This window comes from Hemitrygon akajei, chromosome 2, assembly GCF_048418815.1.
Source record: "Hemitrygon akajei chromosome 2, sHemAka1.3, whole genome shotgun sequence".
Classification (NCBI taxonomy): domain Eukaryota; kingdom Metazoa; phylum Chordata; class Chondrichthyes; order Myliobatiformes; family Dasyatidae; genus Hemitrygon; species Hemitrygon akajei.
In genome coordinates, this window is record NC_133125.1 from 11556663 (window position 1) to 11572588 (window position 15926).

General features: G+C 40.8%; 1 protein-coding gene across 3 annotated transcripts in view; it reads right to left on the bottom strand.

Moving 5' to 3' along the window:
- Positions 1-1273: 1273 nt before the first annotated feature.
- LOC140739090 (uncharacterized) overlaps positions 1274-15926 on the bottom strand; it is a 209094-nt gene continuing 194441 nt past the window's right edge. For 2 of the 3 annotated variants that reach the window (XM_073067038.1, XM_073067047.1), the window contains exons 14-16: positions 11113-11257; positions 4465-4647; positions 1274-3460 (exon numbers count right to left, since the gene is read on the bottom strand). In XM_073067038.1, coding sequence (XP_072923139.1) covers positions 3336-3460; positions 4465-4647; positions 11113-11257 — 453 coding nt within the window. In that variant the 3' untranslated portion in view covers positions 1274-3335. The remainder of the gene's footprint in view (positions 3461-4464; positions 4648-11112; positions 11258-15926) is intronic. The other variant, XM_073067055.1, reaches the window with a different exon arrangement.

Genomic DNA, 15926 nt, shown 5'->3' on the forward strand with positions numbered 1-15926 from the left:
CTCGTCGTTGTTCTAAAGGGATGCCCTTCTATATCAAGGCTGTGCCGTCTGGTCCTAGACGGATAGCACTATCGGAATCATCCTCTCCATGTCCACAGTACCCAGACCTTTCAATGCCTCCTTGTTTTAAAATCCCCTCCCTGGGAAAATATTGTGTTTTACCCGGTCTATGCCCCTCATGATTTGTATCCCTCTAGCAGATCTCCTGTATTCTAGTAAATAACTGAGATACATTTTCTATTAGAGTAAGCAAGTGGAATTAAGGTTGGTGAAAGGGATAGAACAAAAAAGGAAAATGGGACTAATGAGGTTTCTGCTGGAAGCTAGCATGGACCTGTTGGACAAATGGTTTTCTTCAGCGTAAGACCTTTGCCAACCACCCCAGAAGAGTCTCTGTAGTGGAACTATGCTAACATTTTGCTATATGTTTAGTAAGATGGCCATACACTACTTGTATATGCATGGTTTACAAAATAGATTTAAGCAATAACTTTTTTCTGTTTTGTACCCAGCTTGTAACTTGCAGTAAGTATTGACCTGCATAATCGGTTCCTTTTTAACCATACAGGATGATGAAGATAAGTCAGGGCTTAGAGTGTAAAACTTATGTGGTCATGGTGCAGTTGTACAGAACATTGGTGAGGCCACACTTCAGTATTGATCATTTTTGGCCGCCCAGCTATAGGAAAGATGTAATTAAATGGAAAGAGTGTAGAAAAGATTGACAGGACTTGATGGACTGAGTCATTGAGAGATGTTAAGCAGGCTAGGACTTTGTCAAGATGGCGCTGAGCTGCGATATCCATTGATGGTGTGGGCTCAGGCTTCCCTTCATTGGGACCCGAAAGAAAGGGAGTAAAAGCCAGAGTGAAGTGGGGGAAGGGGAAGGAGTACAAGATGTCAAATGGTAGGTGAAGTCAGGGGAGAGGGAGAAGCTGGGAGGTGATAGGTGGAAAAGGTAAAGGGCTGAAGAAGAAGGAATTTGATGGGAGGGTGGACCTGGGAGAAAGGGAAGGAGGAGGGAAACCAAGAGGAGGTGATGTGAAGATAAGAGACAAGAGGGAAGCCTGAGTGGAAATGGAAGCGGGAAAGGGAAGGGAGAAAAAAAGACATTTTTTGTTAATGTTATGCCCCTTATTATTTTTCTTCCAGAATACAAAGAGCAGCAACCTGGAAAATAATTTTAAATTCACGCAGGATCACTCTAGAAGTCCAGCATCCCTTAAAGTATGCAAAGTAAAGAAATGACTCTCAGCATATCTCCAAACAGCAGTTTTACCAGAGGATTCATTATTTTCTTTAATAATGTGTTTCAAGTCAGTTCTATCAGTAGGTCTAATGCAGGAAAGTAGAAACAGAATGGCCAAGTTTGTTTTTTTTTTGTTTCTTTGGTGAAACACATGTAAAAAAAGTAACAAAAGTTTATCAGCATTTCAGTCACAAAATTCCAAACATTCACATTATACACTATACAATTTAAAATATAAATACAGTATTGCTCTGTGTGCATTGCAAAGGGAGAATTTCATACAGAGTCATTTCTATTGCTGTTCATAAAAAGAAAAAAAAATGAAGACAATTGGGTGAAGCAACCAGGTTATTTTCCTTTTAAAAATGAATCTACTGCAAAACATTTCAAAAAAAAATCTGCTGCTGGCCAGATCAGTTTTAATTACTGGACATTCTCTTTGCTCTGACCACATTAACCCTTGGATTTAGAAATAATTTTTCTATTCAAACCTTTCCACAGGTGAATTTAAATAAATCAGTGAGATTTGACTCCCCCTTCAGTGAGAAAATCTCCACCCATTCCCATAGACATCGAATGAAAATTTTTAAAATATAAAAATCATTCCCTTGAAATTTGATTCAAAATGAAATATTTTAATCTGTTTCCATTGTGCTAATTTTAAAAGCGTGTGTTGCTTTATACAGATACCCAAGGGTTAACAGCAGAAATGTTACAAAAATATAGCTTGTTTTTTTTTTCTATCCAGTCCTTCTAAGGCAAATTAATAAAAACCCATCAATTAAACGAAATGGCCATACGTCATTGTCACGCACTATACAACTGTCACATTCTGACAAACATTCATTTAAAAAATGAACTAGGATGGTGATATATACAAAAATTAATTTATTTTTTTGGGTTTTTTTTACAAAAAAACTGGAGGTTTATAATTCACCCTTAGAAAAAGGCAGCTCCGTATCGTAGTGTGATTAGTGAGGGCCGCAAAAAAGCTGCCATATCTGAGAAAGTTAATATATTAGCACTTTGACCTCAAAGAACCAACTGGTTTTTGCAAAGGTAACGTAGTGTCCTTTTTGCATTTGCTATTTTGATTGCTTGTGTCCATGTGAGTTAAAAAGCAGCTTCACAATGCAGTCTCTGGGCTTGATCCCACCCGGCATCCTTAGAAATACACTACACAGGGGTCTTGCAGCTGTAGGAGTGAAAGACTGGTTGAGGAAGGGAGTTGTTGAACACTTGTAAATCAGACAATTACTCATCCAAGTTCTACAAAAATGGTTTTCTCTCATGTTTATGCACCGTTTGCCTTTTCCATTATCTGTAGACTGTACATTGCTTATTGTAGAGATCGGAATTGTATATCTGGGAACAACAGCCGAAATGCTCCTTGGGCAACCTCTTAAATAATGGTATAAACACTTTCTCCAACCCTTCATGAGGGTGCTTGCAATACTGTAAATGTTGCCGGAGGGTAGATTAAATGCTCCACTAGATGATGTAATAAGTTTTGAAATTTTAAAAAAGTTCATTCATTCGGCTATCTGAAAATTTAGCTTGAAGAAGTGAAAAGGGTGAGTTTAATGTAAAATCACGATTGCTGATATGGCTGTAACTACTGAAAGGAGGGAAAAGAAGGAAAGCTGATGATGGATAAAAGGTGCAAAAATGTTCTATATGCTCTAAACAGATTAAGAACAATTTTTTCCACATATAAATACGTTTACCCATTATTTGTAAAGCATTACTGAATGGCATGAGAATTGTCAACTTATGCAACGTCTGCAGTAATATTTGTACCATGGAATGCACGAACAAGCAACAGAACTACAATTTCATTTTAATTTAACTCATTAATATCACCTTGAAGAGTTTTGCAGTCCTCTTTTGTTAATAATCACATTTGAAGAAACTGCTGTTTGATCTCTCCCAAATGTTTTGTTTCATCAAATCAAATCATCCCCCACCCTGCTCAATCTCTTACCTCCCACCCCACCCCTCCCTCCAATGTGTTACTCTAGGCACTGTTTGGAACAGGTTTGGCTCGAATTGCAAGGAACAGTTTTCCCACCATTCAGTGGTGTAGTCAGTGCCTCGAATATAATTTGTTTATCCAGGAATGCTGGTGTCGGACATGGCCATATGAACTTTTTGTTCCTTTTCGATATAATCCTTGGATGTACTTGGGGGCATTTTGCTGATATATGGAAGCTATAGAGAAAGAGAGAAATAAATTATAATTACTATTTGTTCTCTAAGGCAGAAAACCCCAACATATTCAGTACACCCTACTGTGGCTTTGAGGTTGATTGAGTCCTGGAATTGATATCCAGAGGTCTGGAGGTCAAAGACAGGGGTCAGCAAGTCTTGAGGTCGAGGTTTAAAGATTAGCGAGTCTAGAGATCAAAGACAGCCGTCAGTGAATCCTGAGGCAGAGCCCAAAGGTAAAAGCCCCTGGCTTGGTGTATCTGGAGGTCAGAGTCTGAGAGTCTGGGCCAAGGACTGGAGGCCCAGTGGTTGTCTGTCTGTCCTGCAGTTGGAGGCCTGCCCTGTATGTGTGAGTGGGTGTGTGAGAGGAAGTTGAGAAAAGGGGTTGTTTTACTGAATATTGTGAGCATGCTATGCTGGTGCTGATTACTAGCAGAAATGACATGCTGTATATTTCAATGTACATAAATGAATCTGATACCTCAATAGCTGTGTTTACAATAATTAGAAACCAAATATCCAGCCACCTTATTGGAGAAGTTTGCGGGGTGCTGTGTAGTACCAATCACGTACGCAATTCTGGTACCGGGTTCACGGAGCAACTGGGGTGCTGGTATAAAGTCTTGTGGTTCTGTGCAATTGGTCAGGTAACTTGATCCATTCAATGACAATTGCTAGCAACTCTTAACTGTACCTAAAGTACCTTGGAAGGAATTGTCGCCTCAAAAAATCTACTGATGATCCTTTTTTTAAGGACGGTCAGGGATGGGCATTAAATTACCTTGCCCTCTCCCCTTGAATAAGTAATATAATTAATAAGATTAAGGGTAGATCAATACATCACAGGAATTTCCTAATACGTGTAAGTATATATGGTGAATAAAGTTGATCCTTCAGAAATATTTTTTAAAACATTTTATGTAAAGTTTAGAGGATGTCTTTTTGTTCCGTTTACCACCCTCCCACCCATATACCATCCGATATCAGAAGATACTGGCCAAACTTACGTGTTAAACAGGCAACTTTTGGCTTATCCCAGTATCCATTGGTCCGACACTTAATGATTGGAAAATGCCGCTGGATAAAGCCACGACTGCAGTGGTATCGGACCATTGAGTTTATTTCATATCGAGGCTTCAATTTCCCAAATGTTCTAGCATTTTTCACCACCGGTGGTTGGCCACAAGCAACTGGACACAAATAATACGTTTGCATGTTAACATTGAGGATGAATTCATGTGTTAAATACATAAAATATTCCTCATTCGTATTGGGCACAGTAATGTTGGTCTCCTTCAAGGATGAAAATAAGAATGGTCATATTTTCATCCAAATCATGTTCTGCCCAATCCTGGTGTGAGGTAATTAGGTAGCACTGAAAGCTTAAAACTCACTCATCTACTTCACGTGGCTATACTTTCCACTACAAAGTGAAAGGCAAACCGATATTAGATGTAAATCTCTCTTTTTTTCCATTCCCCATTCTGGCTACCCTCTGTCCTTTCTCTTGCTCATCACCTGATCAACACCTCCCTCTGGTGACCCTCCTCCTGCCCTTTCTCCCATGGTTCACTGTCCTCTCCTATCAGATTTTTCTTCCTTCAGCCCTTTACTGCTTCCACCCATCATATCCCAGTTTATCACTTCATCCTCCCTCAGGACCCCCCCACCTTACCCCTCACCTGCCATCTTGGACTACTTTCCCTCTGCCACCTGATTCTGGCCTCTGCCCCCTTCCTTTTCAGATCTGATGAAGGGTCTTGGCCTTGATTGTTCATTCTTCTCCATAGATGCTGCCTCACATACTCAGTTCCTCCAGCATTTTGTGGGTACTGCTCTGGATTTCTAGCATCTGCAGAATCTCTTGTGTTTCTTGACATAAATAATGTTCCCACAGAGGAAGGTGGGTGGTGAAGCCGCATAGTTCAAAGGAATAACTCAATAACTACACTCCTCATATAATACAGCTTTCAAAATTTTTACCTTTCACTTTAGTTCTCTTTGAGAGATTGTTTGTTCATTATGTGCCATGTTGTATGACGTGGGCGATTATGGTCTTCACATCACCATGATTATTCTTGGCAATTTTTTTTTTACATAAGTAGTTCACTATTGCCTTCATCTGGGCAGTGTCTTTAAAAGACAGGTGACCCCAGTCATTATCAAAACTCTTCAGAGATTGTCTACCTAGTATCAGTGGTCGCATAACCAGGACTTGTGATATGCACTGGCTGCTCATAGGACCATCCACCACCTGCTCCCATGGCTTCACACGACCCTGATCAGGGAGCTAAGAGTATGCCACACCTTGCCCAAGAGTGACCCGCAGGATAGCAAAGGGAAGGAGCGCCTTGCTCCTCTATTAGTAGAGGCACCTCTCCACCAGCCACCCTTCATTGACAGGTTGCCTTTATGAATACTGCTCTCTGGAAAATAATTTTCCACATCCCCAAAAGTTTGGTCCACAGTCTTTATCTTAGCTTGCTTGTTAAACTCAAATGCTGAAACATTTTTCATATTTAGTGGGAGAATGAGTCAAAAACATAACATAAATCTAATAGTCTTTTCAACTTAATAGGTGGTTATATTTCTGATTTTGTCTCTCACCTTTTCAAATATTCCAGGAAAGTGTGAGTGAAGAGTTACACACAACAAGCAGCACTACAGTACAGGCCCTTCAGCACGCGATGTTGTGCCGAACTTTTAACCTACTCTAAGGTCAATTTAACCTTTCCCTCCCACATAACCCTTCATTTTTCTTCATTCCATGTACCTACTTCAGGGTTTCTTCAATGCCCCTAATGTATCTGCCTCTATCACCATCCCTGGCAGAACATTCTGAGCACTCACCTCTCTCTCTGCTCTGTATCATCCCCTCTGGACTTACCTCACGTACACACTCTACCATGGCACCCTAATGGATTTTGTGGATGGAAGCACAGCATTGGAATTTCCAGTGATGGTACAGGTCTGAGGGGCAGAATGGCCTACTCTGGGCCCAAGTTTCTATGTTTGCCATTTCACTTGTTCGACTATATAAAGAGATGGCAATTGTCTAAACTGGAGAAGATGCTTCCAACAATGGCGGAGTCGAGGACCAAAGGGCATAGCTCAGAATATAAGATGGTCCCTTTAGAACAGAGATGAGGAGTAACTTCTTCAGCTAGATGGTGGTGAATTTGTGGAATTCATTGGCACCGACATCTCTGAAGGCCAAGTCACTGGGCATATTTAAAGAGGCGGTTGATAGATTCTTATACAGCGGATGCAATCTCATTGGCTCTTTATGTGGTCTTGGATCACCTGAACAATATTTATGACAGGATTCTGTTCGAGTACAGCTCAGTGTTTAACACAATCATTCCTACAGTTCTGATTGAAAAGCTCCAAAACCTGGGACTCTGTACCTCCCTCTGCACCTGGATCCTCGACTTCCTCACTGGAAGATCAAAGTCAGTGCAAAATCGAAAACAATGTCTTTCACCTCACTGACAATCAACACCGATGCACCTCAAATATGTATGTGTGCTTAGCCCACTACTCTACCCTCTCTACCCCCATGACCGTGTGGTGAGGCAAAGCTAAAGCGCCATCTGAAATTTGCTGATGACACAGCAATTGTTGGCAGAATTTCAGATGCTGACAAGAAAGCATAAAGGGACAAGATGGATCAGCTGGTTGTGTGGTGTCTAAGCAACAACCTTGCACCCAACTTCAGTTGGGGAGCTACTGCACAGGATCGAAATAAACTGCAGAAAGTTGTAAACTCAGCTCCATCATGGGTACTAGCTTCCATAGCATCCAGGACATCTTCAAGGAGCAATGCCTCAAAAAGTTCATTAATTAACCCCAGCACCTAGGACATATCCTCTTCTCATTGCTACCATCAGGAAGGAGTATAGGAGCCTGAAAGCACACACTCAGTGATTCAGGAACAGCTTCTTCCCTCTCCCAATGAATAGATATTGAACTCAAGAACACTACCTCACTACCTTTCTGTTTTTTTGCACTACTTGCTGAACTTTTTAAAAATGTATATATTTACTTACCGTAATTCAGTGTTTGTTATGTACTGCAAAACAATGAATTTCACAACATATGCCAGTGATTCTGATTGATTAGTAAGGTTACAGGAAGTGAACCTGATTCTGATTGATTAGTAAGGTTACAGGAAGAAGACAGGAGAATGGGGTTCAGAAGGATAAACAATCCCTCTGATAGAATGGTGGAGCAGACTTGATGGGCCAAATGGTTTAATTCTGCTCCTCTGTCTTTGTTGTCCCCTCTTTGTATAGACAATATCTATATCAGTTCTTACTAAAGTTTTTAAAAAAATAACAATTTAACCATTAAAGCCAAAGCAAAGTTTTTAATACTGCTCGTGGGCTAACTTTGAAATCATTGAGACATGAGCTAGAATTAACAACTGAAGAGGTCACAAAGGAAATTTTAGATCATCACAACTTTCCCTGGGCTCAAGTATAACAGGTTTTCACTTTGGCTTCGGGGAGACTTCTACTCTAGATGGGATGGTAGGTATCTGGTGAACGAGTGGTAGGTATCTGGTGAACGAGTGGTAGGTATCTGGTGAACGAGTGGCTAGATAGTTTGTGAGATTGCACACTCCTTCCACAGTTCGTGCTCAGCTTCTGTGCACTCTCTGAGCACTGACGACATAGAACCATATAACCATAGAACATTACAGCACAGAAACAGGCCTTTTGGCCCTTATTGGCTGTGCCGAACCATTTTTCTGCCTATTCCCACTGACCTGCACCTGGACCATATCCCTCCAAACCCCTCTCATCCATGTACTTGTCCAAGTTTTTCTTAAATGTTAAAAGTGAGCCTGCATTTACCACTTCATCTGGCAGCTCATTCCACACTCCCACCACATCTTCAGTCTCATTCCGAATGTTTCTCTTCTAGATCTGCATCAGAGTTAGGTTTATTGTTTTTGACCTAAGTCGTGAAATTTGGTGTTTTGCACCAGCAGTCCAAAGCAAAAAGGGCAAAACTAATGAGCAGTGTTCATGGGTTCACTTCCACATTAAGGTCACATGAGCCTTGAATGGCTAGACCTTAAGACATAGGTGCAGAATTAGGCTATCCAGCTCATCAAATCTGCTCCGTCATTTCATCATGGCTGATCCATTGCCCTCTCAATCCCATTCTCCTATCTTCACCCCATAACCTTTCACACTGTGACTAATCAAGAACCTATCAATCTCTGCCTTAAATGCTCTAGTGACCTGACCCCTACAACCACCTGTGGCAATGAATTTCAGATTCTAACTAAAGTAATTCTTCCTCATCTCTGTTCTGATTGGACATTCCTCTATGTTGAGGCTGTGCCATCTGGTATTAGCCTCCCCTACCAAAGGAAACATCCTCTTCATATCCATTGTATCTAAGATTGTCCCTCTGAACCTCATTCTCCTGCCTTCTCCCCATAATCTTTGACACACTTATCAATCAGAATCAGATAGGTTTCAATGAGACCCCCCACTCATTTTTCTATATTCCAGTAAGTACAGGCCCAGAGTGATCAAATGCTCCTCATATGTTAACCTTTTCATTCTTGGAATAATTTTCATCAATCTCCTCTAGACCGTCTATAATGCGAACTCATCTTCTCTTAGATAAAGGGCCCCAAAATTGCTCATAATACGCCAAATGCAGTCCGACCAATGCCTTCTAGAGCCTCAAACATGAAAGATATGGCATTCAGTCAAGAAAGCTCTAAGATGGGTACTCAACCTGGGGTGCATAGACTCCTTGCTTAATGGTGTTGGCCCATGGCACGAAAAAAGGTTCAGAACCCCTGCTCGGAGAAAATCCTTGATCTTTTTGCCTGTTCTCCTGATACCCTTCCCTCACAAAGCTGGTGTAAGTACTTGGCAATTACTAAGAAACGAAAGACTAGCACTGAAAGTAGTCTGTAATAAAGAGGCCAAAATAATTGAAAATACAAAGAAAGAAAGAATCCAAAAACAACACTTTTTTAAATATTTGCTCATTCCAGTGCCAACAGCACCGGATCATTTGTAACACTCTCTGGCAAGCAACTAATCTGGAAATGCCTACCTATAATCAACATGTGTAGAACAGACACACAGATGCATTTTGTAATGTATCCAGGGCTATAAAGTGCACAGCAGTAAACCATGATACCCAGACCATGACTTTGCCAACAATTCAATAAGCAACACAAATAGATTTGCAGTTCATTCATGGCACTCTCTTTATATTTTCAGAAGGCTTTTGACAAGATGCTGCTACTAGACAAGATAAGAGCCCATGGTATTACAGAAATAGTATTAGCATGGATAGAAGATTGGCTGACTTGCGTGAGGCAGTGTGGAAATAAAGAGAGGCCTTTTCTGGTGTCCAGTGGTGTTCCACAGTAATCGGTGTTGACTCCAGTTCTTTTCACATTATATGCCAATGATTTGGCTAACGGAATTAATGGCTTTGTTGCCAAGTTGATAGGTGATACAAAGAAAGGTGGAGAGGCAGGTCGTGTTCAAGAAGCAGTCTGCAGAAGGACTTAAGAAATTGGGAGAATGGGCAAAGAAGTGGGAGATGAAATATAGTGATGGGAAGTGTATGGTCATGATCTTTGGTAGAAAGAATAAAGCTATAGTCTTGGGAGTCCTTTGTAGCATTCCTTAAAGGTTAACTGGCAGGTTGAGTCAGTGCTGAGGAAGGCAAATGTAATGTTAGCATTCATTTCAAGGGGACTAGAATACAAAAGCAAGGATGCAATGTTGAGTCTTTATAAGACATTGGCAGATCACACTTGGAGCATTGTGAGCTATTTTGAGACCCTTATCTAAGAATGGAAGTGCTGGCGTTGGAGATGAGCATCACAAGAATGAGCCCAGGAATGACAGAGTCAACTTATAAGGAGCATTTTAAAGCATTTTAAACTTCATGCTGGAGTTTAGAATGGGGGGTGGAGGTATAATATTGAAAGCCTTAGATAGAGTGGATGTGAAGAGGATGGTTTCTATAGTGGGGGAGTCTAGGACCAGAGGGCACAGCCTCAGAATACAAGGATGTCGCTTCAGAACAGATGAGGAGGAATTTCTTTCATCAGAGAGTGGCGAATCTGTGGAATTCTTTACCACAGATGGCAGTGGAGGCAGAGTCATTGGGCATATTTAAAGCAGAGGTTGACAGGTTGTTGATTAGTAAGAGTGTCAAAGGTTATGGGGAAGAGGGGAAGAGGGTAAGAGAATGATTCACCCTACAGAAAAGGCTGCAGAGGGTTTAAGAGTCTGTCAGCTCCATCATGGGCATCTTCCAAAAGGTGCTGCCTCAAGAAGAAAACTCCATCTATAAGAAAATTCATCCATCAAGGACATGCCCTCTTCTCATCACTACCATAGGGAGAAGGTACAAGAGAGACACCCTCTCAACATTTTAGGAACAGCTTTTACACCCTCAACCATCAGATTTCTGATTTGTCCATGAACCCTGCCTCATCATATGGCTCTTTTCTCAAACTATTTCATATTATAACTGCTAATAATTTTCTTATGTATTGCTCTGTACTGCTGCCACAAAACAACAAATGACATGCCATAATTCAGTGACAATAAACCTGATTCCGAATACATCACACTGCGGACAGTAAACAGGAAACTTACCTGTGCCTTTTTTGCATGTGTAGGTAAGGTGGTAATTACATGGAACATCATTCCACTGGCCGTCCTCATGCCAGATCATAACCACACAGTCTTCGCCTGAAGAAAAGAAACTATCGGGCTGGTGAGGCCGCCAGTTTTCATATTGCTGTGCAAGAAATCAAATGACAAGTTACACTAAATTTGCATAGGCTGTCTATTTTTAAAAAAAACTTCATGCTATTGAATCTAAAGCAGCCATGACAAGATCTACAATTGGATAATTATATTCTTAGTGAATTTTGATTGCTCTGAGGTTGATCCCAGCAGTTCATACATTTTAATTTGAATATAATTATATGTTAATTAGAACAAATTATTGCCCTGAATGGTGGAAATGAGCTGGAATAGTAGGTGTTTTGGAAGATGACATAATTTTAATGCATTAAAAAAAGGCCTTAATTATTCTACAGGGTCTGATTGTCCTACAGATCTCTGCTGCAGATATTCAGAGTCCATGCACCTCGTTCACTTGTGCAATAAAGCTTTTGCACTCAGTGGCCACTTTACCCCTGTACACCTGCTCGTTAATGCAAATACCTAATCAGCCAATCAAGTGGCAGCAAAAGCATGTAGACATGGTCAAGAAGTTCAGTTGTTGTTCAGACCAAACATCAGAATGGAGGAAAAATGTGACCTAAATGACTTTGACCAGGGAATGATTATTGGTGCCAGATGGGGTGGTTTGATTATCTCAGAAACCGTTGATCTCCTGGGATTTTCATACATAAGTCTCTAGAGTTTACTGAGAATCATGCGAGAAACAGGTAACATCCGGTGTACAGCCGTTCTGTGGGCAAAACACCTTGTTAGTGGGAGAGGTCAGAGGACAATTGTGTATTTAATACTTTGTTATATTTGAGTAATCTTGTATAAATATTGGTTGAGCATTCCTGTTCTTTTAATAATTTATTACAGGTTTAATTACAAATACATGAACTGCAAATGTCATCGCGCTACCACATAATAAGTAGGTGCCTCGTTTAAAAATAAACAAAGTTAAACCTGCATACCCAGACTCTTGTGTCTTCCTTGAATTAATCTGAAGTTACAAAACATAAGAGCAATGGTCGGGCTAGTTCATGCTGACAGAAAGACAACAGTAACTCAAATATCTATGCATTATGACAGAAGAGCATCTCTGAACACACAAAACTTCAAACTTCGAAGTGGATGGGCTACTGCAGCCATGAGAGCACAGACAGTCATTCAGCGATAACTTTATTAGGTACTGAGAATACATTTCACTAGCCAGGAGGTTGGGACTACAGGATTTCTCCTCCATGCCTAAAGTCCCATACTTTAGCACAGCACAGTAAGAACTTAACGCCTAACAAATAGTTGTGGTACATGTGGTAATCGGCTAAGTGATCACACATTTTAGGAATGCTTCTCCTCATCTGAGTGCAATGGATGTGTGCCATAGTCAAGAGCTAGTTCCACTATTTCTAAATGCACAACCATTTGAAATAACACATGAGAAAATCATTTCACCAAATGAAAGATATCTTGAAAATTAAATTTCATGTTCACATTTTTAAAATAACACTGATTTCATTTTTTTTTAAGATCTTTATTGATAGTGTCAGTTTTCCCCTTCTTCAGAGAAAAGAATGGACAATGATCATATGTTCCAAAGGGAACAATTTACAAATGAATATTTTGGCGTGAATTCTATCTGCCTTGCTTGCATTGGCAGTACTTTACTGTTTCACTTGGTCGCATAAAATATCTTTCTGTGCTGTCAAATAAATATTCTTAATCTGACATAAATTGGTAAATCAGTACCCATTTTTAAAACGCTCCAAATGTTGAGGCTTAGAAATTAGAGTATTAGATATTTTTGGAAAATGTATTTTGTAATTAATACTGATAATCCAAAAAAAAGAGGGGAGTCTATTAGAATCAGGAGTTGACCTCCAAGGACCTAAGCAAAACAATCCATGGGGCACAGCAAAGAGCAAAATTATTGCTCTGATTTAATCTATATTCGAGCTTCCATGGGTTTACGATAACAAAATAAGAAAGGTACATTCATAACAACAGAAAATGCAAGGAATTGTCAGGTCACCCATCAAAAACGCAAGACATCCTGCAGATGCTGTAAATCCAAAGCAACACACACAAAATTCCAGAGGAACTCATCGGGTCGGGCAGCATCTATGGAAATGAATAAACAGTTGACATTTTAGGGCCGTAAAATGAAGGGGGGAGGACGCCAGAATGATATGGTGTGGGGAGGAGAAGGTGGACAAGCTAGAAAGTGATAGGTGAAGCCATGTGGGTGGGGGGGAGGGGAGATGAAGTAAGAAGCTGGGAGGTGACAAGTGGAAAAGGTAAAATGCTGGAGAAGGAATCTGATAGGAGAGGAGAGGCAAGAGTGGGAGGTGGGTGAGGAGAAGAGGTAATGGGGAAATGAAGAAGAGGGAAGGGGGAGGGATTAATACTGGAAGATGGAGAAATCGAAGCCATCAGGTTTGGAGGCTACTTAGACAAAATACGAGGTGTTGCTCCTTCAACCTAAGAGTGGCTTCATCATGGTAGAAGAGGAGGCCATGGACCTACATGTTGGATTGGGAATGGGGATAGGAATTGAAATAGTTGGCCACTGGGAAATCCTGCTTTTTGTGGATTGAGTGGAGCAGCTCAACAAAGCAGTCCCCTGACCTACATTGGGTCTTACCAACGTAGAGGAACACTGCATTGGGAGCACCAGATAGAGTAGACAGCCCCAACAGTTTCTCTTCTAACTTGTCCTCCTTCCCCTCCCTCCAACTTTTAATTCTGGCATCTTCCCCCTTTCTTTCCAGTCCTGATGAAAGGCCTTGATCCAAAACTTCAACTGTTTATTAATTTCCATAGATGCTGGCTGACCTAATCTGTTCCTTCGTCATTTAGTGCATGTTGGTGACCCATCAACACAAGAAAAGAAGTGAAAATTGTGTCCACCATTTCAATCTTTGCTTTGCTCATTTATCTGTGAATTTCAAATCGCCACAGTGGCATAATGGTAAGTGCAATACTATTACAGCTCAGGGTTTTATAGTTTGGAGTTCAATTCCAATGCTAGCTGTTTGTATGTTCTTCTTGTTGGCACACAAGTTTTGCCTGATGCTCCAGTTTCTTCCCACAGTCCAAAGATGTACCAGTTAGTATAATAATTGACCATTGCTCTTTGGGGTCGGTATTGGCTGTTCTGCATTGTATATCTATAGATACACAGTGAGATATATATCACTGAGTGGGAAATGGTGGAAGATTCGATGGGCCAAATGGTTTAATTGTGCTCCTGTATTTTATGGTTTTATGGTCTTATAAATAAAATAAAATTCAAATTCAATGACAAATTTTCAGTCAGCTGTGATAATCTTTAAGCTATTTAAAGGTGCAATACTCTGAAAGAGTATTTATTACCATTAAGCACATTTGCCTTGTGTGTTAGCACAAGGAAGTAGCATCTGTCGTCAAGGACCCCCACCATCCAGGCCATGCTTTCTTCTCACTACCACCATCAAGTAAGAGGTACAGGAGCCCTAGGTCCCACACCACCAGGGTCAGGAACAGTTATTATCCTTCAACCATCAAGCTTCTGAACCATTGTGGATAACATCACTCACCCTAACACTGAACTGATTCCACAGCCTCCAGACTCACTTTCAATGACTCTGTAACTCGCGTTCTCAATATGTATGTATGCATTTATCTGTATAGTTAACTATCTTTCTCAGAGTAGTATATGGTGATATATACTGTATGTACTTTGATAATATTGTAAGTTCACTTTGACCTTGATATCTGCAAAGCTTCTGCTCCTTTGAAAGATAGTTAGATTTATCGTCATCATGATGTGCCTTGTCGTATGACATGGGTGATCATGGTCTTTCATGGGTCTTTAATCTGCTTATTCTTTTCTCTATCCATGACAATGATTGTTCTAGGCAAAGTTTTCTACAGAAGATGTTTACCATTGCCGCATTCTGGGCAGTGTCTCTACAAGATGGGTGACCCTATCCATTAGCAATGTTCTTGAGTTAGATTAAGACCAAAACACCCTCTCACTGTGGTGACCCCTCTCTGTTCCTTGTTAGGGAGAGAGTTGTTGGGTGATTAATCAGTTTCTGTTGAACTGCAGATCTTGGCCTCTCTTTGGGGGTTTTGCTATTGCTTGCCTGTTGAAATAAGGGGAGGGTGAGGAGGGGGTTGATGATTGCTACTGCTTATGCATGGGAAGGGGGAGAGAAGGGCTTTGGGTTTCTAATGTTTTACTGCCATTCACTCTCTGGGGTTCTAATTTGTTTTTATGGATGTCTACAATGAGCTAAAATTTCAGGTTGTATACTGTATACATTCTCTGATATTAAATGGAACCATTGAAATATAAGACTGTAAGATATGGGAGCAAAATTGGGGCATTTGGCCCATCGAGTCTGCTCCTATATCTTAAGATGTCAAATAAGTGAAATTTTGTTATAGGTTAAATCTCAAATCCAAGTGATTTACTGCTTCCCTTCCTCCATCATCAACGCTGCCCACAACCACATCTCTTGCATTTCACGCACGTCTCCTATTACCCCCATCCTCCAGCCACCTTACCAGGTTGATGGTTCCTCTTGTCTTTACCTACCACCCCACTAGCCTCTGCGTCCAGCACATAATTCTCTGAAAGTTCCGCCACCTCCAACCGGATCCCACCACCAAACGCATCTTTCCTTCCCACCCCCCCCCCCCCCCCAACTCTCTGCTCCCTACGTGACTCCCTTTTCCATTCATCCTTCTCC